This window comes from Bubalus bubalis, chromosome 10 (genome assembly GCF_019923935.1).
Source record: "Bubalus bubalis isolate 160015118507 breed Murrah chromosome 10, NDDB_SH_1, whole genome shotgun sequence".
Lineage (NCBI taxonomy): Eukaryota > Metazoa > Chordata > Mammalia > Artiodactyla > Bovidae > Bubalus > Bubalus bubalis.
This window is the reverse complement of record NC_059166.1, coordinates 41,977,855-42,004,865: the sequence shown is the minus strand read 5'-3', so window position 1 is coordinate 42,004,865 and position 27,011 is coordinate 41,977,855. Positions and strand designations below refer to the sequence as shown.

General features: G+C 38.2%; 1 protein-coding gene across 2 annotated transcripts; it reads left to right on the top strand.

Moving 5' to 3' along the window:
- The first annotated feature begins 1,486 nt into the window (after positions 1-1,486).
- AKIRIN2 (akirin 2) lies at positions 1,487-24,162 on the top strand. 2 transcript variants are annotated; one of them, XM_006058078.4, is made up of 5 exons: positions 1,488-2,271; positions 18,660-18,803; positions 20,612-20,761; positions 23,071-23,142; positions 23,402-24,162. In XM_006058078.4, exons 1-5 carry the CDS (start codon positions 2,037-2,039, stop codon positions 23,410-23,412), a joined length of 612 nt encoding a protein of 203 aa, XP_006058140.3. In that variant the 5' UTR covers positions 1,488-2,036; the 3' UTR covers positions 23,413-24,162. The 2 variants fall into 2 exon arrangements, with proteins under 2 accessions (XP_025150370.3, XP_006058140.3); XM_025294585.3 differs by lacking the exon at positions 23,071-23,142 and having other exon boundaries at positions 1,487-2,271.
- Positions 24,163-27,011: the final 2,849 nt, after the last annotated feature.

The window sequence follows — 27,011 nt, the reverse complement described above, 5'->3', positions numbered from 1 at the left end:
TAGGACTACATATACATTTTGAGGAGACACAATTCAACTCCTAACACTCCTTTTCCAATTTAAGTTCTATAATTTCAGGTTAAATCTTAATTTCAGAAAATATTTACCAGGAATATAAATGCTTTGTTGCTTGTTTTCCATAGGTTAACCTAACTTTTTCTACTCATTTACATATGTATATTGTGTTATTTTCACCATATCATAGATTCCATGGAGTGTTTAGAATTTAGTAAAAATGTTATCTATTAGATGTCATAGTTCAGCTGCTGTTGCATTAAATGTTGATCTTTTCCCAAAGATTATTTTCCAAACAGTATGTTAAAATTAGCACAGCTTAGTTGTTAACACAGAGTGATGACTGCTAATCTTTGAGGAGTTGAACAGTTTGTAAAACAAGAATAAATGTATTAAACTATTGTCTAAAAATGATGTAAAGAATAATACACAAAATAGTACATCTTTTAATTAATAAATAACAAGAATAAATAAGCATTGGAAGCCTATATTTTATACTTATCATTAGATAATTATGGCATTCACATAGATAACTAGTTTTGTATTGGACTGGTTGGTGATAGCTTCCATATGCAAAGGACAAAGCATAGTTTTTCACATAAATCATTTTTTTTTTTTTTTTTACTAATGCTGTATTTGACTTGCATTTTAGGTACCTGATTAGAAGTATCACTTTGATAAAAAATTTTTTTCTCTGCTTACAAAATGGGTCTAATATCTACTCTCTTTCCATTGTCTTTCGATTTATTTTTTACCGTTCACAAGATATACACCAATACTGAGATAGTACAACTTCTGATATTAGCTTTATTATTCAAAGCAGAACAATTTAGTTCTGTACGTCGTTCAAATCCTATTCATTTATAGGGTAAAGCTGGCTTTGCCGAATAAGTGGCTGCAAGCAGCTATCTGGAAAGGGCAACGCATAAAGTTCAATTCAAGGTTCCTGTAACCTGATAGTATCACTGTTCTCTCCTGCAATTCTAAATAGGTTCCAAAAATCTTAGTATTTCCTAGCCAGTCGATGTGACAGGTTTTGTTTCTGGCACTGTTTTAATCAGTCTTGAACTGTTAGGTTGGTTTCGTTTTCAAGTTCCCGGTTGGTAAATCACTGTGGGAGCGTACCACGACAACTACTACCTGAATTTTAAAGGCTTTTCAAGACCTGCTTTCCCCACCGGTCGGCTTTCTTTTCTCCCACTCTCTCACGGGTTCTTTTTTCTCTTACCCTCAGTTCCTTTTGCACTCAAGATGTGTAGGGGGATTTAAATTCCAATCCGGAACTCGGAATCGCTGGCCTTGAATGACGGGAGTCGTAGTTTTCGTGACTTCTCCCTAACCGCTTTTCACGCAGAGTCCTTCCTGCAGTAATAAACTACAACTCCCAGAATGCATGCTCGGGCTCCCGCCCCCCCCGCTATGCGCACGCGCCCTGAGGCCGCAGGATTTGAATCGGCGGCGTTGTTATTGACGCCATATTGGGGCCGGCGGCGGGTGGAAGAGTCAGACAGTGGAGGGGGAAGCGGCTGGACGTGTTTGCTGGAGCTCCTGCCGCTGCCGCAGCCTCTCAATCTCGCCGCATCGACCACCGCTCTCTAACTTCGGACGGTATTCGGGCGTCTTAGGAGCCGCGTTCTAGCCTCACATCTCACGAGGCTGTTATTGACTTCTGAAGGAGCCGGTCTCCGCGCAGGAGTGCCTGAGGCGCGGCGCAAAGCCCTAACGGACGGCGGGGGCGGCCGGAGCGTCCCCCGGGGGATCCGCGCTTGAGGAGGCGGAAGAGCCCCCCTGACGCGGCCAGCGTGAGCCGCCGCCACCGCCTCTCCTGCTCTCGCCCCGGCCGGCCCGGGCCACTGCCCCTACCGCGGAGGCGGCGGCAGCGGCTCTGCTCCCCTCGCCGGCGCTCCGCCACCCGGCTTTCCGCTCTTGAGCCCGTCGGTTAGGCTCTCTTCGGGGCCCCGCTCTTGCCCGCTTCCTTCGCCCTCCCTTCCCTGACTCCACCCGAGCCCGGCGCCCCGGCCATGGCGTGCGGAGCCACTCTGAAACGGACTCTGGATTTCGACCCGCTGCTGAGCCCGGCGTCCCCGAAGCGGAGGCGATGTGCGCCATTGTCGGCGCCCACCTCTGCCGCCGCTACCCCGTCGTCGGCAGCCGCGGCCACCGCCGCTTCCTTCTCGGCCGCCGCCGCCTCGCCGCAGAAGTATCTCCGAATGGAGCCATCTCCCTTCGGCGACGTCGCCTCTCGTCTCACCACAGGTGGGACTCGGTCTTGCGGCCGCCCGGGGGGTGGGGGGCGAGGGATGAGGCCGCGGGATTGGGGGTGCAGGACGGCTCCCCGTCCTTAGCAGAGTCCTCGGCGGCCACACTTTTCTTAAGGAGCTCTTTCAGTGTCGGAGACACAATAGGAATAGCCTGATATCGGGGGAGGGGTCGGGGGTGGGGTGGGTAGGGATGGTGCCTTGCCGGGTATTGTGAGGTAGAGGAAGGTCTTGTTCTTTGGGCCGAATGACTGGAATCGAGCGTTTCCGTAGTCTGGAGAGCCCCAGCGGAAATGATCAGAGAGAGTGCTACACGGAAATCGAGGCAAACGAAGGGTCACACATTTCACCCGAATCTCGATGGCTGTCTCCCAGAATCAATGGGTTGCACCTATTAACTCTGGAACTGGGTGGTTTGAGGCTAGGCGGCCGCCCCTCTTCCAGTTCAGACATGGCTGATTTTAGTACGGAGGGGGTGGGGGTGGGGGAGGGATGTTACTGGGGCGAGATCTAGGCCTGTCATTAATCACCCACAAGAACGCCACTTTGGCTGAGTCAAGACCTGTTTCCTTAGCAGGGTCAACAACAAAGAAAATGCTCTTCCCGAATACTGTAATACGATCACACTATATATGTCTAGACCTTGAGAAACTTGAACTTTTAATGAAAAGCAAGTTGTATTGAAATTCGGGGCTGAGTAGTAGCTTTAGTTAAAAGTGCTTTATTTTTGCCCATGAAAGTACTTTGGAAGGAAAGGGCTAGGCCTTGAAAATAATAAATCAACCCAAGATTCCAAGGGACTTCAGAATATTTTTGCTGTTCATCTTGAAACATTTCCTGAAAGTGACTGGGCAGCTACCTCTTGACTGCTTTGTGCTGCGTTTGTGTCCGTTTTTTCCTGTACTTTGAAAATCCTTGTGTGTCCCTGGCATAGTCTTAACATAGGCTTATGTGGACTGGTAGTGTAAATGTTTCCTTTGTGCGTGTAGCATGTAAAGGTTTCATGTGTGAGCCTTTGGTGATAATAAGATCTGTAGACAAAGCCTTTTCATAGCTTGATTTACGTGTTTATCGTCAGCTTTAAAAAGAAAATCTGTGGGCAGTATTTAACTCTACTGGTAACTTCATTTGGAATTGACATAAGTTTTGTTATTTTTCAGGTCATACTTTTAAAATATCTTTTTCCAAATATATGGGGAGATCCTCAAATGCCTAGGCTACCATCTTTTGCTGTTGGAACAGTGTCAAGAATGAGTTCCTGGGATTAATACTATTTTCAGAGTTTGTCTTTTTAGTGAAAGACTATCACTGAAAATTGAAATGATACTGCGGAATCTGTACTTAATAAGGCCACTTAAAAATAGCTCTAGCTAACCAGCAGTAAATTTCATTCGAGGGGGTGAATTAATACAGTGTCAGGTTTGGGAGTTAAAGTATATTGCAGTGCTAAAATAGTCTTTGAGCATATAAAGTCAGTCAGCTAGGGGCTATATTTGTCCTCACTTTAAAGGGAATTAATTCAGAAAGAATTGTGATTCTTTGCAGATCTGTCATTTCGTTGATGTATTTGAAGCATTCACTAATGCAATTGACTCCACATTTTCTTATATTTCAGTTAAGTGGACCATTACTGTTACAATAGTAAAATGACTGGAATTATTGAAATTGTTTAAGCCGGCTGATTCAAATTCACATTTTTCCAAAATATTGGTATGTTTCCTGTTTTTCAAGGTGTTTTTGACATCTGCTGTAAGTTTAATCATATCCTGAATTCTAAAGTCACACACTAACTGATATTTATTGATTCTCTGAAAAGTTTTTTTTCTAGCTATTTCAATTAGAGAACAGCAGTTAAAATTGATTAACTTTTGAGTTGCTAAAATTTACGTTTTTAATTGTGGTCTTGGAATGACATTTTACATTTAATTTAATTTAGCCTTACCTTTACACGGCCAGTTTTGGGCTTGCTCTTGTATGGTTTTGGTAATGGTGTCATAATGGGAGCTGCAGTGTTGTGCAGGTATCAAAGAGCTTCCCAGTTTTCATGTCCTCTAACTTGGACCTAATTTTTAAATTCCTATTTTAAAAGTGGTGATTCTTTTAACTTGTTTAGAGTGAATACCATATATCTTTAGCAGAAATAAGTAGCTAGGATTGGAAATGAAAAGCAACTTACCAAAGTGAAACTGACTGGGGCTCTATGGAAGTTCTTTGTTTTCATTTCTGTGGGTTCAAATATAGTTTAAACAATTTACAACTAGACTACTGAAGTGCAGTTTTTTTCAGAGCATGTGTATAATTTATTATGAATTTACTTTTGTTCTCTGGATATATTTATATATGTTTTCTGATATGTTGCTGAAGTCATGTCACTTCAGGAACTGGGTATCTTTTAAACTCTAGCTTTGTTTTTTTTTGGTTGTTGGTCATCTCAGGAAGGTTTGACTTGATGAATGTTATTTAAATCAATATTTTTCAAACTATTGCAACTTAATAGGACAAAGGAAAGAACTGGCAAATAAAGTTTTATTGGAACACAACCATGCTCTTTTTTTTTTTTTTTTTGAAGTATTGTCCATATCCCTTTACAACAGAGGGGTCAAGTAATTGAGATAGAGATTGTATTTTCCCGAAGATCAAATATTTACTGTCTGGTTCTTTTCAGAAAATGTTTGTCCAGTCCTTGTTGAGGGTGTTGGCAGTGAGGTTTGTAGTTATCTCAGGATGTGGAAAAAGAAAAGTGCATGATAACTGGAGATGGGGAGTGGCGGGAACCATTTGCTGTGGTTGGAAAAATGAATGCCTCTACTTAGCTTTATTAGTACTCAAACTGGCAAGTTTATTGAAAACTGATTTCTAAGAGGTCTATCCTTGTTGATTGGTTTTTGAAACCTCTCAATATTGTCACTTAGTGAAAAGATTATCATGACATTCCCTAGAGCAAACATTTTAATAAAATCAAAATATATGAGACTGTCAATCAAATCCAACACATTGTTATTCATAATTGTGTAGTGAATGAATGAGTGGCTGAATGAAGTGATCCTTCTGTGAACTCAACCTATTTGTGAATTTGCTAGACAGGTTTATACACATCATTTGACTTGTTACCATTGCTCTAGTCTGCCTTAGGAATTGAGTTGGATGAAGAGTTAAATTCCTTTGTAAAAGCTCATTGTATTTGCTGGAAACTTGCCATTAAGAATGGAAATTGCAGCTTGTGAATGGGGAAGGGTTTACAGGAACTTAGATTGTTCTGTAGACATTGATGCATGCCTGCAAATGGAGACACCAGCTGGCTTAAATGAAGTATAAATGGTTCTACACAAACAAATGAGATGTCTGTTGGAGGAGGCAACATTTCACTTCAGATGTCATTTATATTGAGCCAGAAGTGTTTTTAATATTTTGTGGTTATTTAGACAGCTGTTAGGTTGCTTCTAGTTTCTCAGTGGATTTGGCAAATAAACTGTTTTTAATGGTCTTTGTACTTTGGATTTTAAACCTGATATTTTATTTAGGACTGTGTATGTAGCTGCAGTTATTTAATAGTTCTATGAATTATGCATTTAAGAATCATGTAAGTCTATAAGCCATTAAAAGCAGAGTGCAGTTGTATTCATTATTAAGCTGTTTTGTTTTGAAAGTAGAAAAATGAAAGCCTATCTTGAGCACAGAAACACATAGTGTAAACATGTCTAGATCAGAGAAGAGATTTGCTAACTCTTTGTTAGGTGAAAATGTTCCAATGTAAAGGAGAATAATAAAATTTCTTCAGTTTTCTTGAATGGCTTTATAGGGAAAAGAATATATTGTATGTTACTCAGATAGGCCTTTTCCTAAGTGTTGAGGTAGACAGGAAGACAGTGATAGAAATGCTTTAGTTTTGAAAGGTTGAGAAAGAGGTTCATTGGAACTGCCCATTTTTGTGTATTTTTCTTCTTTGAAAAGAAACCTTTGATGATTCTTCCACTTAAAGAAAAATGCATAATGATAGCATAGGTTAAGTTTGGACCTCTTGGGTAGTAGGTTCACGAAACAAGAAACGAACGGTATTGGGTCTTTTCAAGTGCCCATAAGTGAATTGTGTACAAGGTTGAGTCGTGTCTGACTTTGCAGCCTCATGGACTGTAGCCCACCAGGACCCTCTGTCCATGGGATTTTCCAGGCAAGAATACTGGAGTGGGTTGCTATGCCCTCCTCCATTCCCAACCCTGGTTTCAAACCTGCATCTCCTACCTTGGCAGGCGGATTCTTTACCACTGAGCCACCTGGGAAGCCCCATAGGTGAATTAACCAGCAACTTACGGTCCTTGCTAGTACTTAGTAGCATTAACAGTTACTATTGCTAACCCTGTGCTGGTACAGAATGCTGTCTATGCATATGTGAAACCACAGTGCATTTCTTGACTTTGAGAAGACTGCCTACCTTCAGAAAAGTATGAAGAGTGGAATACTCGTTAAAGCCTATATGAACCTGTCTGGCATCTGCAGATGGTGAAGAGGTCTTCATAAATGACCTTAGTTTAAGAGATGCATTTTCAGTTTTACTACTGAGCATAGGACTTCTAGAACTCAGCAGCTTACCATTGTTTCTCAACTTTCTAAACACACCTGAGAAATATCAGTGGCAGTTTTGTAGCAAAGACTGTTAGTGAAAAGGAATGTCCTCTGAATTTTGAGAGGATAGGTGGGACTTGTCTAGTTTGAGAATTACCTGCTATACCTTCTCTCAGTTAATGTCTTATACAGAGTTTTAAAATATCTTCTGAATGTATTTGTTGAATTAAGGTTTGGGCAGTTTTAAGAAAAAAATATAATTTCACTTCTCCTTCTGTGACAATAAAGCCACAATATGTGACAACATTTTTTAAAACTGTGACTCAGATGAGTAGTAACAAATATAGTATTTATTTTAAAGACTTCTAATAGTATTTTGAGGCTCTTGAAGTGCACCAAAAGTATTCCTTCATGTTTCTGAATAGTGATGATAAACATGGTTATGCTGCTGCTGCTAAGTCACTTCAGTCGTGTCTGACTCTCTGCGACCCCATAGATGGCAACCCTAACAGGCTCCCCAGTCCCTGGGATTCTCCAGACAAGAATACTGGAGTGGGTTGCCATTTCCTTCTCCATTGCATGAAAGTTAAAAGTGAAAGTGAAGTTGCTCAGTTGTGTCCAACTCTTCCCGACCCCATGGACTGCAGCTTACCAGGCTCCTCCATCCATGGGATTTTCCTGGCAAGAGTACTGGAGCGGGTTGCCATTTCCTTCTCCACATGGTTATGTGTACTACAATATTTGAAATAGCCCCATTTACAAGGATTTTACCATTTTCAAAGATTTTACATGATTTTTAGGACAAATAATTTGTACTATGAAGTTCTGAGCTTTCATTTCTAAAGGAATTGAATGATTTAAGTTAGAACAATTTTTTTTTGATGGGAAGATACTGCAATTATAATTGAGCAGGGAGAGAATCCTTGCAGGTAAATTAAAATTCTAGTGTCAGCTTTGATATTTATTTTGAGCCCTTTGATCACAGTTTTGCATTGTGCCAGATTGTATAATCTTTCTTGTGATGATAGGTTTTTGGGGTAGTGGTAGTGGTTTTTATCCTTCCAGCACTAGAAAAATAGCTCACAATATGCTTGTAGTTTGTCTTAGAGTATAACTGCTTTCTTCTCTTTAAAACTGTAAGTCACTAATTTTTATATGTCAGATATCATAGATCATCCTGAAGTACAAATGCTTTACAACATTTTGATTTTATTAAACCTATGATTTTTTTTTCAGTAATACAATTTTTGAATTTGACTGTATTTTTAAATTCTCTGTTCATGTACCTGGATTTTCTTACCATTATTAAAAAATGTAAGTACTTTCTCTGAAAGTCACTTATTCAAGTTTCTGTGAACCTCCTTTGAGTTTCAGATTCTAGGCTGGTTAGGCAAAGAAAAGACAGTCTCTGGGTACTGACAAGAGTTGCAACTGCTGGTACTTGTAACACTATCTAAACATGAAGAAAAATACCATAAACTTTATGGTTTATCAAATACCTATTTTAATTCTCTGTGGACAGTTGTCCATATTAGCATTATTTTCACCTTTGACAGCCTGAGCATTGAAATTGGCTTACTGATTACATCACACTTTTACTACTGAAGCTTATTTATTGACTGTTTCTGAAATTGTTTTAGTCTGTAGTATACATTCAGACTTTGGTTTAGTATTTATTTTCATTTCCTTTAATGGTAATTCTTAGAAAACTCGCTCTAAAAATCGAACTAAAGGGAGGAAGTTTGGAGAAATGGACCTGGAAGAGTTGCTTTTCTTTCTTTTTTTTAAAAAGCACAGCATCATTGAACTGATGTAGCAGTTTAATAGAATGGGAGAAGAATTTGAAAGGTTGCAGAAAGCCAGCTTTTCAAGCATTACTTTCCTTGAACTTTGCCATTTGTTACAAAAGATTGCCTTGTTCCTAATGCTGATGCATAAGTCTCTGGAAGAAAAACTTCTCTAAGCAGTATAATTGGTTAAAACTGTAGGAGGTTTTAGGTGGTTGTGACAGATGGGGGAACCTGATCCATGGCTCAGGGTGAAATAGTACATTATCAGAGGCTGTTCTTGTACTCAGCATGTGTGGTAATGCTGACTTGTCAGTTTAGAATAATTCCTAACTGTTGAAACACCAATAAATCATTCTAGTTAGTTACAGATGCCTATCCTCAGAGGAAGCAGTTTAAAGACACTTGAAGCATCCCTTGTATAAATATCTGAATGTAATACAAACATTTCTTATAATTATCCTGTTACAGTCAGTGATTGTATTTGCAGGGTTCTAAGTAGATGAGAATTATGTGCCAAAAGCTTACTACCTTAACAGTCATAGAGTTTGATGTTTCATTGTGTGAAGTATTAGTAGTACATGGCGGTGGATCCCTCTATTCTAACTGACATTCTGTTTTTCTGATTTATTTTCACTTTAGGTACTCATAGAATATTGACTAGGTGTACTAATATAATACTGGAGAGGGTAGTAGATGTTAAGAGGTTAGGCCCTGACATCAGGCTTCAGTTCAGTTCAGTCACTCAGTCGTGTCCGACTCTTTGCAACCCCATGGACTGCAGCAAGCTAGGCCTCCCTGTCCATCACCAACTCCCAGAGTTTACTTCTCCTGCCTTCAATCTTTCCCAGCATCAGGGTCTTTTCCAGTGAGCCAGTTCTTCACATCAGGTGGCCAAAGTATTGGAGTTTCAGCTTCCGCATCAGTCCTTCCGGTGAATGCTCAGGACTGATTTCCTTTAGGATGGACTGGTTTGCTCTCCTTGCAGTCCAAGGGACTCGTCAAAAGTCTTCTCCAACGCCATAGTTCAAAAACACCAATTCTTCAGCGCTCAGCTTTCTTTATAGTCCAACTCTCACATCCATACATGACTACTGGAGAAACCAAAGCTTTGACTAGATGGACCTTTGTTGGCAAAGTAATGTCTCTGCTTTTTAATATGCTGTCTCGGTTGGTCTTTTTTTCCAAGGAGTAAGCGTCTTTTAATTTCATGGCTGTAGTCACCATCTGCAGTGATTTTTGGAGCCCCCTCCAAAATCACTCTCTCACTGTTTCCCCGTCTGTTTGCCATGAAGTGATGGGACCGGATGCCATGATCTTAGTTTTCTGAATGTTGAGCTTTAAGCCAATTTTTTCACTCTCCTCTATCACTTTCATCAAGAGGTTCTTTAGTTCTTCGCTTTCTGCCATAAGGGTGGAGTCATCTGCATATCTGAGGTTATTGATATTTCTCCCGGCTTGATTCCAGCTTGTGCTTCATCCAGCCCAGCGTTTCTCTTGATGTACTCTGCATATAAGTTAAATAAGGCTTGGGTTTGCCTTATTCCAGCTGTATGACCTTTCAGAAGACATTGCAGTAAAGCCTCATTTTCCTCATCTGTAAAAGTATGCACTTGATAGTAGTATCTGCCTTCTGGGGATGTCATGAGAATTAAGAGCATCTCCTGCCCCTGAGTACTGGAGATAGTTACAGTTGGGCAACCTCAAATGGGACTTTTTACATTGTCCAGCAGTCCTGCCGTTTATTTAGTGAATAACCTTGCCTTTTACTTGTACTTCATGGAAAAAATAGAGGCCATCAAATGGCAGTGTCTTAATTTTCCCAGTACCTACTCTACCAATGTTTTTGTATATTTTGTTTTTAGTATCACTGAGGAAGATTAAATGAGATAATTAAAGCCCTTTACATAGTGAAGGAAGGATCCCACTTGTCTCCAGAGGAACCTTATCCTCTGGTTTTTGTCTGTCAACCAGATCTTGCTTTTGGCTTGAAATAGTGTCAAGCCTCCCATTATAAAGGAAATGAAGCATCTTTATTTTTCCTCCAGCAGGCATCCACATTCCTCCATTTCAAAACTAGACTCAAGAGGTTTCAGATAGTCTGCTTAATTCCACTGGGCTCTCAACTTCTAGTATATTTGTACCTCAGAAGGCTTTTGTCAAGCCAGTGATGACTTCCATGGCACACAATCAATCCTCATCTTGTTTGACCTTCCTTACACTGCTGACACTCCCTTCTTTTTGAAATATCTTGTGTATTTTAATCTTCTGTGACAGCAAACTGTTTTCTTCCACTTCTCCAGCTGTTCTTTTGTCTTCATCTGGCCATGAGTTCGTTAGTTCTAGGTTCATTCAGCTCCACTCCTGGCTGGCTTAATAGCTCCTTTAAATGTATATACTTATATATATACACACATGCATATATATAAAGCAGAAATCAAAAAGCAAACGTGTTTATTCACTATCAGTCACATAATGAACATAGTGATTTTGTTAATGTCATGTGATGAATCTCCTTAAGTAGGGCCAGTGAAGTTTAAATTGATTTACAAGGTATTTTCCTGCTTGGGAAGGATATGTTTTAGAATTACAAAAGCCATCCAGGTGAGAGTGGCAACATAAATTAGATCATCCTTAATGTTTTTGTGCTTGTAATAATCTCAGCTGCTACTGCTTTCCTTCTCTTCCTCTCCCATTTCCTGACATGTCCAATAATACATAAACCAAACACTTTTCTTTTTAATTGCCAGTAGAGTTATTTTAAGCAGGGGATAGAAACCTAAATGTCCATAGTTCCAGGCAAGTAATGATTGAAATAAATAAGATGGGGACTTGTGAATTCCAGTCTTGCTCCTGACCTGCTGCAATGCCTGGAAACTCATTAGAAAATGCTTAACCCAGGCTCCATCCTTTATAGGGTTCATTTTAACAGAGTCCCTAGGTGATTTGGGTGTGCATTAAAGTTTTAGAAGCACTTGAGAACTTACACCCAAAAGGCAGCAGCCACTCTGAACTGAACTTTGCCACATAGTCCAATACCTACCCCCAGCCACTCCCTCCCCATCACCAGTAGCTGGAAATCTGATCATTCAACTTTTGAATGTTGGCCACATTGTTTTGAAAAAAGTTCAGGCCAGACATGTCTTTGGACTCCATTTAATTCATGAATCATCAGTTTGCAACCTCTGGTTTCCAGATATGCCGTATCTCGATATTTATGTAAGTGTGTTTTGGGGGCCCTGATAAGTTGTTATGAGAAACAGGTTAGTTGTTTAGCTTGATTGTGTTGCCCTACAGTCCTCCTCAAGGAGCCTGCTCTTTATCCTTCCAGACCTTGTTTTGATGGCCCATGGTTATTTGAAATAGAAGCTGAAACTTGGCACTAAATGTTTTCCAAAGCTTGCATATTTTGTTTTGGATAGTTCAGTTTCCTCTTTCTCTTCACCATTTACTTCTTTCATTTTTTGTTCTTATTACTCTTTTTCTAGCTTGTAAGCTACTTGAGAAGATAGTAAAGAAGTAAACAACAAAAGCATCATGGTTAGCACATAGAATCTAATGTAATATAAAATAGAGGTATGAAACTGCATGTGTATCGGGGAGGCGGTACCTGCTGACTGAGCATGGTTTGGATTCCTTGCATTAGTGACTTCCATTGTGCATTTAACTTGTAATTTATACTTAGACCTGAAGAATTTAATAAATTGAGCCATTTACTTCAAATAAGTAATTACTGTGTAGTACCAGTGAAGTAATGGAATTTGACCTGTACTAATTATAGTTATCCTTCTTCTTGTAGGGGATAAATGGATGACTCTAATGCAGTGAAATATAATGTAAATTTAGAATCTGAGTCAGTTGCCTTTAAAATACTGTAGCCAATACCCTGGTGTTTATATAAATATATGCAGCTATATTATGCTTATTAGGATTCATGGTAATCCAAACAGAAGTTAAAACTGTAGATATACCTTGACAATCTTCTGTTAAAATTTGGTTTCAGGTTCCTTTAACATAGCAATAATTGTAAAGTAAATTTAAAATGGCATCAGCTCATTTCTTTTAAATTGGATAGCTCTTAGTGCTTAAGAACTATTCTAATTTCTGATCAGATGATCTAGGAGAATAATTGAAATTACAAAGATGGGTCTCCATAGCAACTCTGAATTGTCTACTTGATAAATTAAAATACAGACATGACAGTGTCTGTAGTTCAGAGCTCTAGATTTGGTCTGTTATTTTATTTGGAACAGTTTCAGTTTTAGGTCTTAATAGCTACTGCAGGTTTTCTGTACTTAATTGTTTACAGATTTTCCATTTCATTTGTGTTCCTCCCTAGATCTGACAGGCTTTCAAGATTTATTTCATTTTTAACCTCATTGTTTGAGTTAATCTGTTTAGATGAACTTTTAGCTTGTTTCTTTCCAAAGATACTCCATAGAGAAATTAGCATATAAGGTGATAATAAATGGGTCTTTCATACCTGAATTTGAAACTGTTAATGTTTGATCTAGTAACTATGTCAGTAGGAAAACAGGAAGTTCATACAGGTCTGGAGCAAAAAAATTTAGTTTTATGTATCACCAATTTTTAGATATCTTATGGTTATGGACTCTACTCTAGAAAGATGTTTGATGATGACCCTGCACCCCCACCCCCCATTTCGAGATTCTCCTTTAAACACATTTCTGATTGCTTCTAATTCCATTTTCCCTTCACTCTCAGTCCTATCTTGATTCTATTTCTTTTACCATCATCAGCAGCTTTTTTTTTTTTTTTAAATCCTTGCTTTCTCCTGTTTATATTGTTGACCTTGTTCATTGTGTCCAGGGTTTTCAAAGTAGTCGTTGGCAACTAAGATGAGTAAACAGGCTTTATTGTCTCAGGCAGGCCTTTTCTTTTCACATTTACCTAGGCTTTTTGCTTATATGTATATATTTCAGATATTCCAAAGGAATAGGCTCATTGATAATCTGCTTATTACAGAGAATTTCTTTAGCAACCTCAGTGATAATTTACTAGATTTGGGAATGAAAATGCCCTTAGTCATAAATCTGCTAATACTGACTTTCACTTAACCTAATAAGTGCAAAAAGTCTTAATATTTTACAGTTAACCTTTGAACAGTGCAGGCTTGAACTGACAGGTCCATTTATGTGGATTTTTTTCACTAGTAAATAAAATAGTAAATACACGATCCAAAGGTGGTTAAATCCAAGGATGTGGAACCCTGCTGATGTAGAGGAACCATATCCTTGGATACAGGGTCAAACTACAAGTTACATGGACTTTCAACAGCAGGAATTCTGCACCCTGAAAATTCCCATGTTGTTCAAGATAAAAGTATATGTAAGAACAACAGTGATGTAGTTTTAAGGATTTTGGAAAGGGATATACCACAACCATTTGAGTGTAGATTGTCTGAAAATACATATTTTGCTCTGTGATTTGCTGTGAATTTAATCTATGCTTCACAAACCAAATATGAAGTCTGCATGATTAAAACTGGAATGTGCAACTGATAATGTTAGTAAAGCTTCACTTTCTTTAATGGACTAGTAAATTTGTTGGCAACACAATGTCAAATGTTATATGTACTTGGAATAGAATGTCATTTTAGTTCCATAAGAGATGGCTAGATTTTAGTTTAAGATTAAGTGAACATAGGTACATTGTTGATGTATGTAAGGCCTTTATCTTGCTGATATGGAAGCAACTTAAGTTGACCAGACATGTAAATTGAACTTGTGAATTCTGGAATACTGAATCTTGGGAGATTTCTTGGTTATCTGCTTCAAAACTGCCTAGACCTCTGAACTGATAGAAATTGAACTTGAGGCTTGTACTACTAGTTAGCTGTCTGCTACTTTGTTGTTGTTGTTCAAGTCACTCAGTGGTGTCAGGCTCTTTGTAATTCCATGGAGTGCAGCACACCAGGTTTCCCTGTCTTTCACCACCTCCCAGAGTTTGCTCAAACTCATGTGCTTTAAGTCAGTGATGCCATCTAACCACCTCAGCCTCTGTCACCCTCTTTTCCAGCCCGCAATCAGGGTGGTGAGTCAGCTCTTCGCATCAGGTGGCCAAAATATTGGAACTTCAGCTTCAGCATCAGTCCTTCCAATGAATAATATTCAGGGTTGATTTAGGAAAAACATCTATTTCTGCTTTATTGACTACGCCAAAGCCTTTGACTGTGTATTACAACAAACTGTGGAAAATTCTTCAAGAGATGGAAATACCAGAGCACTTGACCTGCCTCCTGAGAAATCTGTATGCAGGTCAGGAAGCAACAGTTAGAAGTGGACATGGAACAACAGACCAGTTACAAATCGGGAAAGGAGAACGTCAAGGCTATATATTGTCATCCTGCTTATTTAACTTATATGCAGAGTACATCATGAGAAATGCCGGGCTGGATGAAGCACAAGATGGAATCAAGATTGCTGGGAGAAATATCAATAACCTCAGATATGCAGATGACTCCACCCTTATGCAGATAACTCCACCCTTATGGCAGAAAGCGAAGAAGAACTAAAGAGCCTCTTGATGAAAGTGAAAGAGGAGAGTGAAAAAGTTGGCTTAAAGCTCAACATTCAGAAAACTAAGATCACGGCATCTGGTCCTATCACTTCATGGCAAATAGATGGGGAAACAATGGAAACAGTGAGAGAGTTGAATTTTGGGGACTCCAAAATCACTGCAGATGGTGACTGCAGCCATGAAATTAAAAGACGCTTACTCCTTGGAAAAAAAGACCAACCGAGACAGCATATTAAAAAGCAGAGACATTACTTTGCCAACAAAGGTCCGTCTAGTCAAAGCTTTGGTTTCTCCAGTAGTCATGTATGGATGTGAGAGTTGGACTGTGACGAAAGCTGAGTGCCGAAGAATTGATGCTTTTGAACTATGGTGTTGGAGAAGACTCTTGAGAGTCCTTTGGACTGCAAGGAAATCCAACCGGTCCATCCTAAAAGAAGTTAGTCCTGAATATTCATTGGGAAGGACCCATGCTGAAGCTGAAACTCCAATACTTTGGGCACCTGGTGCAAAGTACTGACTCATTTGAAAAGACCCTGATGCTGGGAGTAATTGAAGGCGGGAGGAGAAGGGGACGACAGAGGATGAGATGGCTGGATGGCATCACCGACTCAATGGACATGAGTTTGAATAAGCTCCGGGAGTTGGTGATGGACAGGGAAGCCTTGCGTGCTGCAGTCTCTGGGGTCACAAGTAGTCTGACATGACTGAGCCACTGAACTGACTGAACTGAAATTGGACCATTCACTAAGTAACATTGTTGATCACACGTTACCAGTATTAAAGCATCTTAAGAGCACAGTGGGGCTTAGATGACATAGTTCTATCGTAATAGGTATAAAAAGCAGTGCTGTAGCATTCAGAACTCTTCAGCTCTGCCAAGTGTTGATAAAGATGTGGAGCACCTGGAACTCACATTGCTGGTGGGAATGCAAAACATACAGTTACTCTGGAAAATGGTTTGTCAATTTCTTAGCCATGTAATCAGTCCATCCAGTTCCACTCCTAGGTATTTACTTAAGCGAAATAAAAATTTGCCACCTATGGGCTTGTACTTGAATATTCATAATAGTTCCCAGTTGGAAACAGTCCAAATGTCCACCAAAAGGAGAATGGATAAGGTGTGATATATACCGTATATACACAGTGGAATACTAATTAACAAAAAGGGATTACTGGTTGATGTAACATCATGTATGAATCTCAAAACCATTTTGCTGGGTGAAAGAAGACAAAAATCTACTCTTTAAGATAGCAGTTTTAGAAAACACAAAACTGACAGCAGAGAAAGTGGTGGCGGTAAAGGTGGTGACTGAGAACAGCTGGGGTGATAAAGTTCTTTATTGTGGTTGTGGTGGTTCCAGAACTATGTTGCACTTGTCAGAACTCATCAAATTGTACTTTTAAATTGGTGAATTCATTTGTAAGTTATGCCTTACAGGTCCTTAATAAAATCTCTTAAATTTTAGATAGTATGGAGATGTATATAAAGCTAAATTTTTACAAGTTTTACCATATCTTTCTTCTTAGGCTAGAACTGGTTCAAGACTTTCAAATGAACAAATTGTTACAGCTATTCTTTTGGTACATTTGGTTGTGCTTTGGGTGAAGCAAAAGGAAGAATAAGTAATCTTGAGAACAGTTTTGTCACCACAATGATCAAAGAATAAGTCACACAAAATAAGTTAAAGCCAAATTACTTTGTGCTATTATATTTGAAGTCTTCGTGAGTAAACTTTGAATGCTTTGAATGGTACTTTTGATCAGCATGATGGTAACTGAACATAAAATGATAAATGAGTGAAGCCTGCTATGAGATCGAAACATCATTATTTTAGAAACCTCTTAAAGAATTTTGCTACTGAGAGAGTTATTTTTTGAAAAAAGGGTATGTGTGCCTGACCTGGTTGGTACAGGATGTTGCACTGGTTTTATTGGACACCTCTGAATCTTAGGAAGCATGTTTCTCTTATGGTGCTTAGCTGTTCAGTAGATAGCTATTGCTATTTCACATTGGTAACTTTGTTTTAAATTACAATTTCACATAAATGGAAAAGGACTGAAAATGATGACCATGTTTAATATAAACAAATGTTAGAACATTTTGAGAAATGTTATAGACATTCAAACAACCATCCTGAGGTTAGTCATTCCAATGCGTGATTTTTGTATTCATGTATATTTAAAACAGATTTGTTTACACACAAAATTTTACATAAATGGACTCTTCACTAGATGTCTCTTGCAAGACATTTAAAAAATTTTTATTTTATTTGCAAAACTTTATTTTTTAATTGCTTTTATTTATAGTAATGAAACTGGCAGAATCTAAATGCTTAAGGGACTGATTGATACCCCTCACAGTCTATCTCTCAAAAGCTCTAAAAGTTCTTACTGGGGAAATTAAACTGAGAAAAGAGAAGTGAGATTTAAGTGTATACCTAAAAACAACTTCTAGTATTAACTTTTCCAAAAAGGATTGTTTTCATTTTACATAAATCTTTAGCCTTCAGGTGCATTTCAGTTCATTTTAAAATTGCATCATTTTAGAATGGTGTGGAATTACACTCCATTATATTTACAAAACATTTTATTGCCTGTTATTTTTGTTTACTTTTGCTTTGGGTCGGGAATAACACGCTCCCTGGGATGTAGTTTCCCATGGATATCCTATGAATTTAAGAACTATGGTGGTGGTAAGAAAGTCTGTTTGGAGGGAGTGAGAACCTCAGGGATTTTCTGAAGAGGCTGGCTAACTGTCACTATTTTGAATTAGAAGTCTTCTGAAACTTATCATACTGGCCTAAAGGATATGCTGCTGCTTTTTCATTCCTCATTTGATGGTCGTGGTTCAAGAGGGTGGCACTGTAGTGTAGTGGTTTTTAATTAATCATCTTTTAATGAGTGATATACCAATCACTTTACATGGGTTTTTACCCCAAAGATATAGGACAGAACTTTGCTGCTAAGACTGTGATACTCATCAGTTCTGTTGAGCTTAATATTAATGGCCATGGCCGCTTAATGTATAATGGTTTTTTAGTTCCTAACAACTCGGTCATTTTGCTGACATATTGCTGTCACCTCTCACTCTTGTGTACCTGTATTTTACATACTTCTCCCTGCTTCTGATTATTTATGGTCTTGGAAAAGCCTGTTTAATAGTTCTGTGTGGTGAATAAATGACCTTTGAGTCTGATACTCTTAGAATATGAGTGAAATACATGTTTCAGTTCAGACTCCCTTATCTTTACCATTGAATGAAAAACTTATTTTTTTTTTTTAAACTAATGAGTGCTCAGAAAGAATGGCATTTTGGAATAGCTGGATTCCAGATGGTGTGTATGTGTTATTTCTGATTGAGTGTTCCCATTATGCTGAAATGAATTCCTCCCAAAACATAAGTTTTCTAGATATTTGAAGAGAATATTTTCAGTAGAACCCAACCTATTTTTTAACTTGAAAGTGTTGTCTTGCCAAATTTTGACTTTTTTTCTTCTAGAACAAATTCTATACAACATAAAACAAGAGTATAAGCGCATGCAGAAGAGAAAACATTTAGAAACTAGTTTTCAACAGACAGATCCATGTTGTACTTCTGATGCACAGCCACACGCATTTCTCCTCAGTGGACCAGGTTCACCAGGTAATAAAAGAATTGATAAGTGTGAAAGGAAATGTTACTTAGTATGGGAAAAAGGAAAACAAATTGCCTTTAGTCATCAAGCTCCTATTTCTCCTTGATTTTTGAAAAAACATTTATACAGGTAACTCATAATCTCTTAAAAATATGGTACAAAAAAGGTAATAGCCACTTGGATTCCCATGACTCAAAGACAGCCATCTGTAGGTAACATCCCCTAAGTGGACTTCCCCATAAATGCTACTATGATTCGTAGCCTCTATTAAAGAAAAAAAAAAAAATACAGCCATATGCTTCTCTGTCAGGTATAGATATACTTTGCCTTAGCTAAAGACTGCATTCTATGGATTTCCCATAATTATTTAATAATGATAGACTTGAAATTTCTATTACCAAAAATGTCCCTGAACATGCACCCTCACACACACTTGTCTTTTAGGATAATGCCTAAAGGTTGATTATTTTGATGCTACATCTGTTTTTACCTACCTTTTATTGGAGAGGATAGTTTGCAAATACACTTAAAATTTTCAGTCAGTTCAGTCACTCAGTCCAACTGTTCCAACCCCATGGACTGTAGCACACCAGGCTTCCCTGTCCATCACCAATTCTAGAGCTTGCTCAAACTCATGTCCATCGAGTCGGTGATGGCCATCCAGCCATCTTATCCTCTGTCGTCCCCTTCTCCTGCCTTCAGTCTTTCCCAGCATCACGGTCTTTTCCAGTGACTCAGTTCTTCGCATCAGGTGGCCAAAGTGTTGGAGTTACAGCTTCAGCAGCCATTTTTCCAGTGAATATTTAGGACTGATTTCCTTTAGGATTGACTGGTTTGATATCTGTGCTGTCCAAGGGACTCCCACGTGAAGGGGATAAGTTGGTGAAATTTGGTAAGGGGAGGTAAGGGTAGAGACAGGATTGTATCGTGGGAAAGCAAGCTCCTCTCATTTGTCAGCTTACTTCTTATAAAATCAATTAACTGGCAGCCTCAGCAAAGCTGAGATTTTGAAAGTAAGTAAAGATAGTCTTAGTTTGGTAGCTGTGGACTAAAGCTGGTATGCTTTATTCTTGTATATCAGTACACAAGAATTCTGGTATTCTGTTAACAGCTGATGCTGGACACAGGACAAACATACTCAGTTAACTAGTCCCAGCCATCAAGTTAGTAAAGAGCAGGTATAAAGAGGAATTGGGGCAGATAAACAGGACAAACAATTGATAGCAAATCTGTGTATTTCTGTTTATAGAATACTTGCAGCAGTGTTATCTTGAGTGACTGTCATAACCCTGAGTTCTAAAAAATATTAATTTCAGATGTTCTTTTCAAGAAAAGAAGAATGATGTTTTTGGAAAATAAAAGTACCCTAAGTAAATACTTCAAGAGGAGTGCATTCTGAAGAAATCTATCACTGTATAAGTGGCTGCTACATTAATAGTCTTTAAGGATGCTGAACTGTAAAATTTAATGTTGAATATTAGGAATATATTCTCAGTATTTATTTTTACAAAGTCTCTCGTAGCTAATAATTAATTTAAAACCAAAAAATTTATTGTTTGTATTTTGTTATTCTCTCAACTCACCTTCACATTTCCCCCCCTTATATTTGATGGCATACATCTTGCTGTGTCTTTCCAAAGTTGTAAGCTGATAGGATTAAACCTGATTTAAGACTAGGGAAATACTGTGCTAAAGACTGATACGAAAGTGCTTTTATATGAGCACTGGAAATACTCACATGAAACCACCTCAGTTAGATGATGCTTTTCTACGATGGCTCTAAATCTGATGAGGTTTTTGTTCCTGTTGTACATAGGGACTCCATCAGGAACATCCTCACCATTAAAAAAAGAACAGCCCTTATTCACTCTACGGCAGGTTGGGATGATCTGTGAACGTTTATTGAAAGAACGTGAGGAGAAAGTTCGAGAAGAATATGAAGAAATATTGAACACAAAACTTGCAGGTAAGAGATGAGTTTTAGAGTCTTTCCAGAAACTCATCCAAAGAAATGCATTCTTTCTTATATACATTTTACACATCAATTAAATTACCCCTTCTATACACTGGTAGGCATATTCTCTAAGAACCAGAGAATTTCAAGAAAGGAAATGAACTTGGCTATAGCTCATGGCCCTCCTTAGTGACTTTAAGAAATAGTATTTGTTAGCCATGTAGATGAGCAGCAATATTAGGAAACTAGATATTTCTTTTGATAGTACCCTATGCTTTGGCTGTTTACAGAGAAGCCTGGAGGGCTACAGTTTGCTTGTGGGTTTTTTTTTTTTTTAAAACACTTGGTTGTTTTTTATATTTTTAGGTTCTGCTTCTACCTTTTTTCTTTTTTTTTAAGTTATTTTACTTTTCCAAACTTTGAACTCTTTTATCTTGTATTGGGGTATTAGCTGATTAACAATGTTTGAGGTAGTTTCAGGTGAAGAGTGAAGGGACTCAGCCATACATATACATGTATCCATTCTCCCCAAACCCCCCCTCCCATCAGAGCTGGCACATAACATTGAGCAGAGTTTCATGTGCTATACAATAGGGCCTTGTTGGTTATCCATTTTAAGTATAGCAGTGTGTACATGACCTTTCCAAAGTCCCTAACTAACTCTTCTCAGGCTTCCCTGGTAGCTCAGACAGTAACAAATCTGCCTGCAGTGCAGGATATGTGGATTCAATCCTTGCATTGGGAAGATCCTCTGGAGAAGGAAATGGCAACCTACTCCAGTTTTCTTGCCTGGAAAATCCCATGAACAGAGGAGCCTGGCAGGCTACAGTCCATGGGATTGCAAAGAGTTGGACTTGACTGAGTGACTAACCCTTCCTTCCTTCTCCTCAGCAATCATAAGTTCATTTTCTTAAGTCTGTGAGTCTCTCTGTTTTATAAGTTCATTTGTATTGTTTCTTTTTAGATTCCAGATATATATAATTTCTCCTTCTCTGACTTCACTTAGTATGACACTCTAGATCCATCCATGTTGCTGCGAATGACATTGTTTCACTTTTATTAATGGTTGAGTCATACTCCATTGTATATATATACACCACATCTTCTTTATCCATTCCTCTGTCAGTGGACATATAGGTGGCTTCCATGTCTTCTTGTAAACAGTGCTGCAGTGAACACTGGGGTGCAGGTATCCTTTCAGATCACGTTTTTCTCCAGATATATGCCCATGAGTGGGACTGCAGGGTCATATGGTAGCTGTATTTTCACTTTTTTATGGAACCTCCAAACTGTTCTCCATAGTGGCTGTACCAATTTACATTCCACCAACAGTGTAGAAGGGTTCCCTTTTCTCCACACCTTCTCTTTTCTCCACACCTTCTAGCATGTTTTTTGGATTTTTTGATAATAGCCATTTTGACCACTGTGAGGTGATATTGTAGTTTTGATTTGCATTTCTCTAATAACTAGCCATGTTGAACATCTTTTCATGTGCGTATTGGCCATCTGTTTGTCCTCTTTGGAGAAATGTCTGTTCAGGTCTTCTGCCCATTTTGAGTGGATTGTTTGTTTTGATGTTGTCATAAGCTGCTTGTAAATTTTGGAGATTAATTCTTTATTGGTCACATTGTTTGAAGAGGTTTTTGACTTTGTATCTTTCATGATAATTTTGCATCAGTCTGAAGACTTGAAATTTAACTGGCACTGTGTACATAATTTTATCAATCTGCTGCATTCTTTTAATTATCCAGAAAATTTTTTTCCATAAAATTTGATAATTTAAGTGTAGTAAATAAAATATGTGTGCTAACATAATCAGATTTTCCCCCCTGATTTTTAAGCCACAGATTTAATGGATATTGATATTGTAAACTTCATGATTAGGGAGTTAAAGTGCTAACATAGGTGAGAGAGTTTGTTAGTTATATAACATCTTTTTCTGTGGCATCTAATTAAGTTACAGGTGGATATTTGGATTAATTACATATTTTACTACGCTTTTTTGTCCTGTTTCCTCTCATTGCAGTACATTACCATTCATAGACTACTTATAATAATTTTCAGAGGAAAAATATCTTTACTTTTGATAAGAAATAAGCCCCACCCAGCGTATACATGAGGTTGTGTGATTTCAGCTGATGTGGGTTTCCTAAGCTCCATGCTCTTTCCATTTGAAAAGCTATTACTATTGAGGTTGTGTGTCTAAGTGCCAACTTAGAATTATTTCACTATATATATTGGACTTTTGAGTTTCTCTGGCCTTGATATATTAAGAGGGCATTTTTACAAATCATGTAATTGATAACTACCTCTATTTATAGAACAATATGATGCATTTGTGAAGTTTACACATGATCAGATAATGCGACGATATGGAGAACAGCCTGCTAGTTGTAAGTATTTCACCTTTGAACCAAATACAAGACAATCTTATGGAGATGTTTGTTATAATTTATTATAATTATCTTCATACACAAGAGAACTTAACAATATCAAGGAGAAAAAATTTGGAGGAAATAGGCAGTAAAATTTTACTCAGGCTTATTACTTTTGCTTACTTAAATATCTAGGGCAGTATATTAGGGATGAAGCTTTGGCATGTTTAAATTTTGATCTGAACTTTGCACTCATTTTCCTTTTCTCTCCCTTTAGATGTTTCATGAATCACGTTTTCTGCATTTATGGGCTGCCTTGTTCCTTGTTGAGTTGTTGCAAGAGGTCCCAATTATGACATGCAGCAATGCCAATACCCCTCTGTGAATACAGGTTATTTCAAGCTTTCGTCAGTGGCAACCACTCTTAGGCAGCAGCCGGATTTGGAAATTTCCTTGATGTCAATACCACCCGGATGTGGACCTTTGCTACCTGTATTAATGCCAGTGGCCTCCTTTGCTGTATCATTACAATTTGGCTTCTATTAATGTTTGGAAAGGATTAAAGCTGGTATTCTAAGAACATGCCCTTCACTGGTTGTGTAAATAAAACTGTAGAAAGACACTTCAGATGAAGTTAGTGTGATTTTAATTGTGCACTACAACCAAGCTATAACCAGTTGTTAATAATTTAGGATGTAATCCCAGGACATTATTAAGCGAATAGCCTACAGTGCTTCCTATGAACTAGTGGAGGAGGAGGGCATTTCTGTATTCCAGGACTTCTTGGGGTTTCAAATGGGTTTATATGATTTCCCTGTTGGGATTTTTTTTTTTTTTTTTGGTAGTTTTTATTTATTCTATCAGTCTTTTTAACGAATGTTTATAGCTGCATTTCCCCCCCCCACCCCCGTGTATCATTGTTTTACTGCCCTTGTAGTACTGGAATTTAGTTGGAAGAATAAAACATTTACTTCTAATCTGCTTGTTTTTAATGTACAGATGGGTAGTATTTGAATAAAGCCAGTGTTTTAAATGTAAGCATTTTCCAGGAATCAATTTTCTGATAAGATTTCAAAATCAGTCTTTTCATAAACTGAGTTCTGATTCCAAGTTGTCTCTCTCCTCATTGCATGATTGAAGGTTAGTTTTAACAACTGTATACTTTAAAGGAAAATATATGAAAGCATCATTCAGTACTTCTAATTCCCATTCCATACATACTTTTCAGACACAGCTTTCCTATAATGAAGTGACCAAAAAGTGCTTCAGTGAATTCTTTTAAATTCTATTAACATATTTCTACTAATTAAGTCATAAATATACTAGGATATGTTTATAATTGACCTAATTAGTGGAAGACAAAAAGGATTTTTTTTCCTTTTTAACTTTAGTGATTATATTTCACCAAAATTATATTCTTGTCTAAACCAAGGCCAAAAAGTGGTAGAGGGCCTTGGCAAGATCCTCAGGTAATCCATATGCCCATTAAGTGCTTTAGAAACATTGGTATAGCAAGGGTGGCCATAAGTAAGGTGGATAATCCTACCTGGTTTTAATGGACTGACAGATTCTCAGCCTCAGCATTACTGACAATTGGGGCCAGATTCAATCTTTGTTGTGGGGAAGACTATTGCATGTAGGATGTGTAACAGCAGCTCTGGCCTCTACCACTAGATGCCAGTAACACCCTCCCCCAGTCCTGACAACCAAAAATGTGCCTCCAGACGCTGACAAATGTCAGGGCAGGGGCGTTAAAATGGTCCCCAGCTGAGAACCACTGGTCTAGTGGGACAGCATTTTAGAATGCAAGAGTAAGTAAAAATTATGGAGGAGTGAGGATAGAATGTAAATATGCTTTATCTCTTCTTCACTCCAAAATGAACATTCTTTTTATATAATAAGCACGTGTGACTTTTCGTGTAGATTTAAAGTTTATAAACTGGTCTGGTATAGAGGATATGCTGTAAGGAAAACTAGTGCTGGCAGTCTGAATGGAGCCTCAAATAACATTTTAATTGTAGATTCAACTTTGATCAAGAACAAAATTTCCCCCACAGCCAGATTTCTGCTTATCCACCTTACCCCAAAATTCTGTCTTATGGGCTGCTTCCTAATTTTAACTGATTTAGTGTGTGACGTAATTTCAGAAAATGAAAAATGTGGGCAACTTCTTGGATTTATTAACAGTTAAGATTTAGATGGACCCAGTAAGTGGTGATTAGTACAGATGCAAGCCTCACTTTGAATTCCCAAAAAGCTCTGAAATTGCTTCCAGTAAGTATAGAATTTAGTCGGCCAATAGTCATCTTATTCTTTACAGTAAAAGGCTGTGCTGGTATTGTGCTGTACTCGGTTACTGTAATGTAACTAGGGTAAATCACTGGATATAATTCTCTGTATAGGAAAAACAGGCACAGGCAATGTGAAAAAAATATAGTAAGTTTAAAAATATCAATGCTATCTTTGGCCTATTGCAAGAACTTATATCCTAAAGAAAATGGTTTCCAAATGAGATATTTATTGCATCAGCAACATTAACTGGAGCTCTTTACAGGTTCTACCCCCTAGAGACTGCTTTAGAAGACTGAGGGGAGGTGAAGACTGTCAGAATCTGTTTGACATGTTCCCCAGCTGATCCAAGGTTGGAAATGATTGTATCTGCCTTTTTTGGGTTACTCCCTTACTTCAAAATTACATAGTAACTGGTGTTAATAAGTGAATATCCTGCTAAAACACCTGATGAGCCTGTCCCTGTCTACTCACAGATAGGGCTCCAGCAGTTATGTGCGCCTACCTTTGCCCCAGCTGGGGAGCATTAGCTCATTCAAAGGTAGGGCCAACAGTCCTCTCTCCTGCACCCATTTTCCTTTTATATATAATTCTCATAAAAAACTTGACAAAAGACTAAGTCTTTTCATCCTATAATCCCTCTTTAGGTATTACCTATTTTTGTGTTCTATAATCTTTAGAACAAAACTCAGGAGAATTTTCTAAACTTCTATTCTCCCACTTTTTTGGTCAATTTTTATTAGAAAATCAAAAGCTAAAAATACAGTCCAACAATCCTCTTAAAGGGAACAATTATTCTGCCCTTTTTGCTTTGTATGTATATTGTTTAAGAACACGTAGCCCACCAGGCTCCTCTGTCCATGGGATTTCCCAACAAGACTTGGAGTGGGTTGTCATTTTTCTGACCCACGGATTGAACCCAGGTCTCCTGCACTAGCAGGTGGATTCTTTTACCTCCTACTTAAAGGAATGCTTTCCTAATTTAACATCTAATCCATATTCAGGTTTTCCCATTTGTCCTCAAAATGTCTTTTGCAGCTTTTCTTCCTCCCTAAAGCAGAATTCAGTTAAGATTCTGACTTTCTGGAACAACTAAACTTGTCATCTTATTGAATATTTGTCGTTAATTAATGTCATTAAACTCTTCCTTTAAACGTACTGTAATCTGGAACTTAAGTCTAAAGCATTTATTAGTTTCATGTTAAAACTTCATGGTATAAGATGATGCTATGATCTGTTACTATATCACACAAACTGCTATGATAGGTGATGCCTGCCAGGCTTTTGTCTTCACTCTTCAGCCACTCATTAGCCACCAACATTTTGCGCAAGGCTAAATCTAATCAACATTTGAAACACTTTGTTCAGTTGGTGGCAAGATAACACCAACCACCACACTGGACTGATTTTCTTTCCTTAGCTGGTTGCTGGCCTGGTCTTTTCTCTGAACTTTAAAGCATGCCTAGAGATGACCTGGGGCTCCTTGCCTCTAGTATCAACTCCTCAGTTGATGGCATTGCCATTCAGAAGCTTTTCAGAGAGTACTGAATTCCTCACATCCTTCATCCAATCTTGATTTCCATCTAAAATCTCAACCA

Coding starts and splice junctions, on each gene's coding strand:
- AKIRIN2 (XM_006058078.4), top strand. CDS start 2,037: ATGGCGTGCGGAGCCACTCTGAAACGGACTCTGGATTTCGACCCGCTG. Junction 18,804..20,611: donor CAGTGGACCAGGTTCACCAG/GTAATAAAAGAA, acceptor TGTTGTACATAG/GGACTCCATCAGGAACATCC. Junction 20,762..23,070: donor ATTGAACACAAAACTTGCAG/GTAAGAGATGAG, acceptor CTCTATTTATAG/AACAATATGATGCATTTGTG.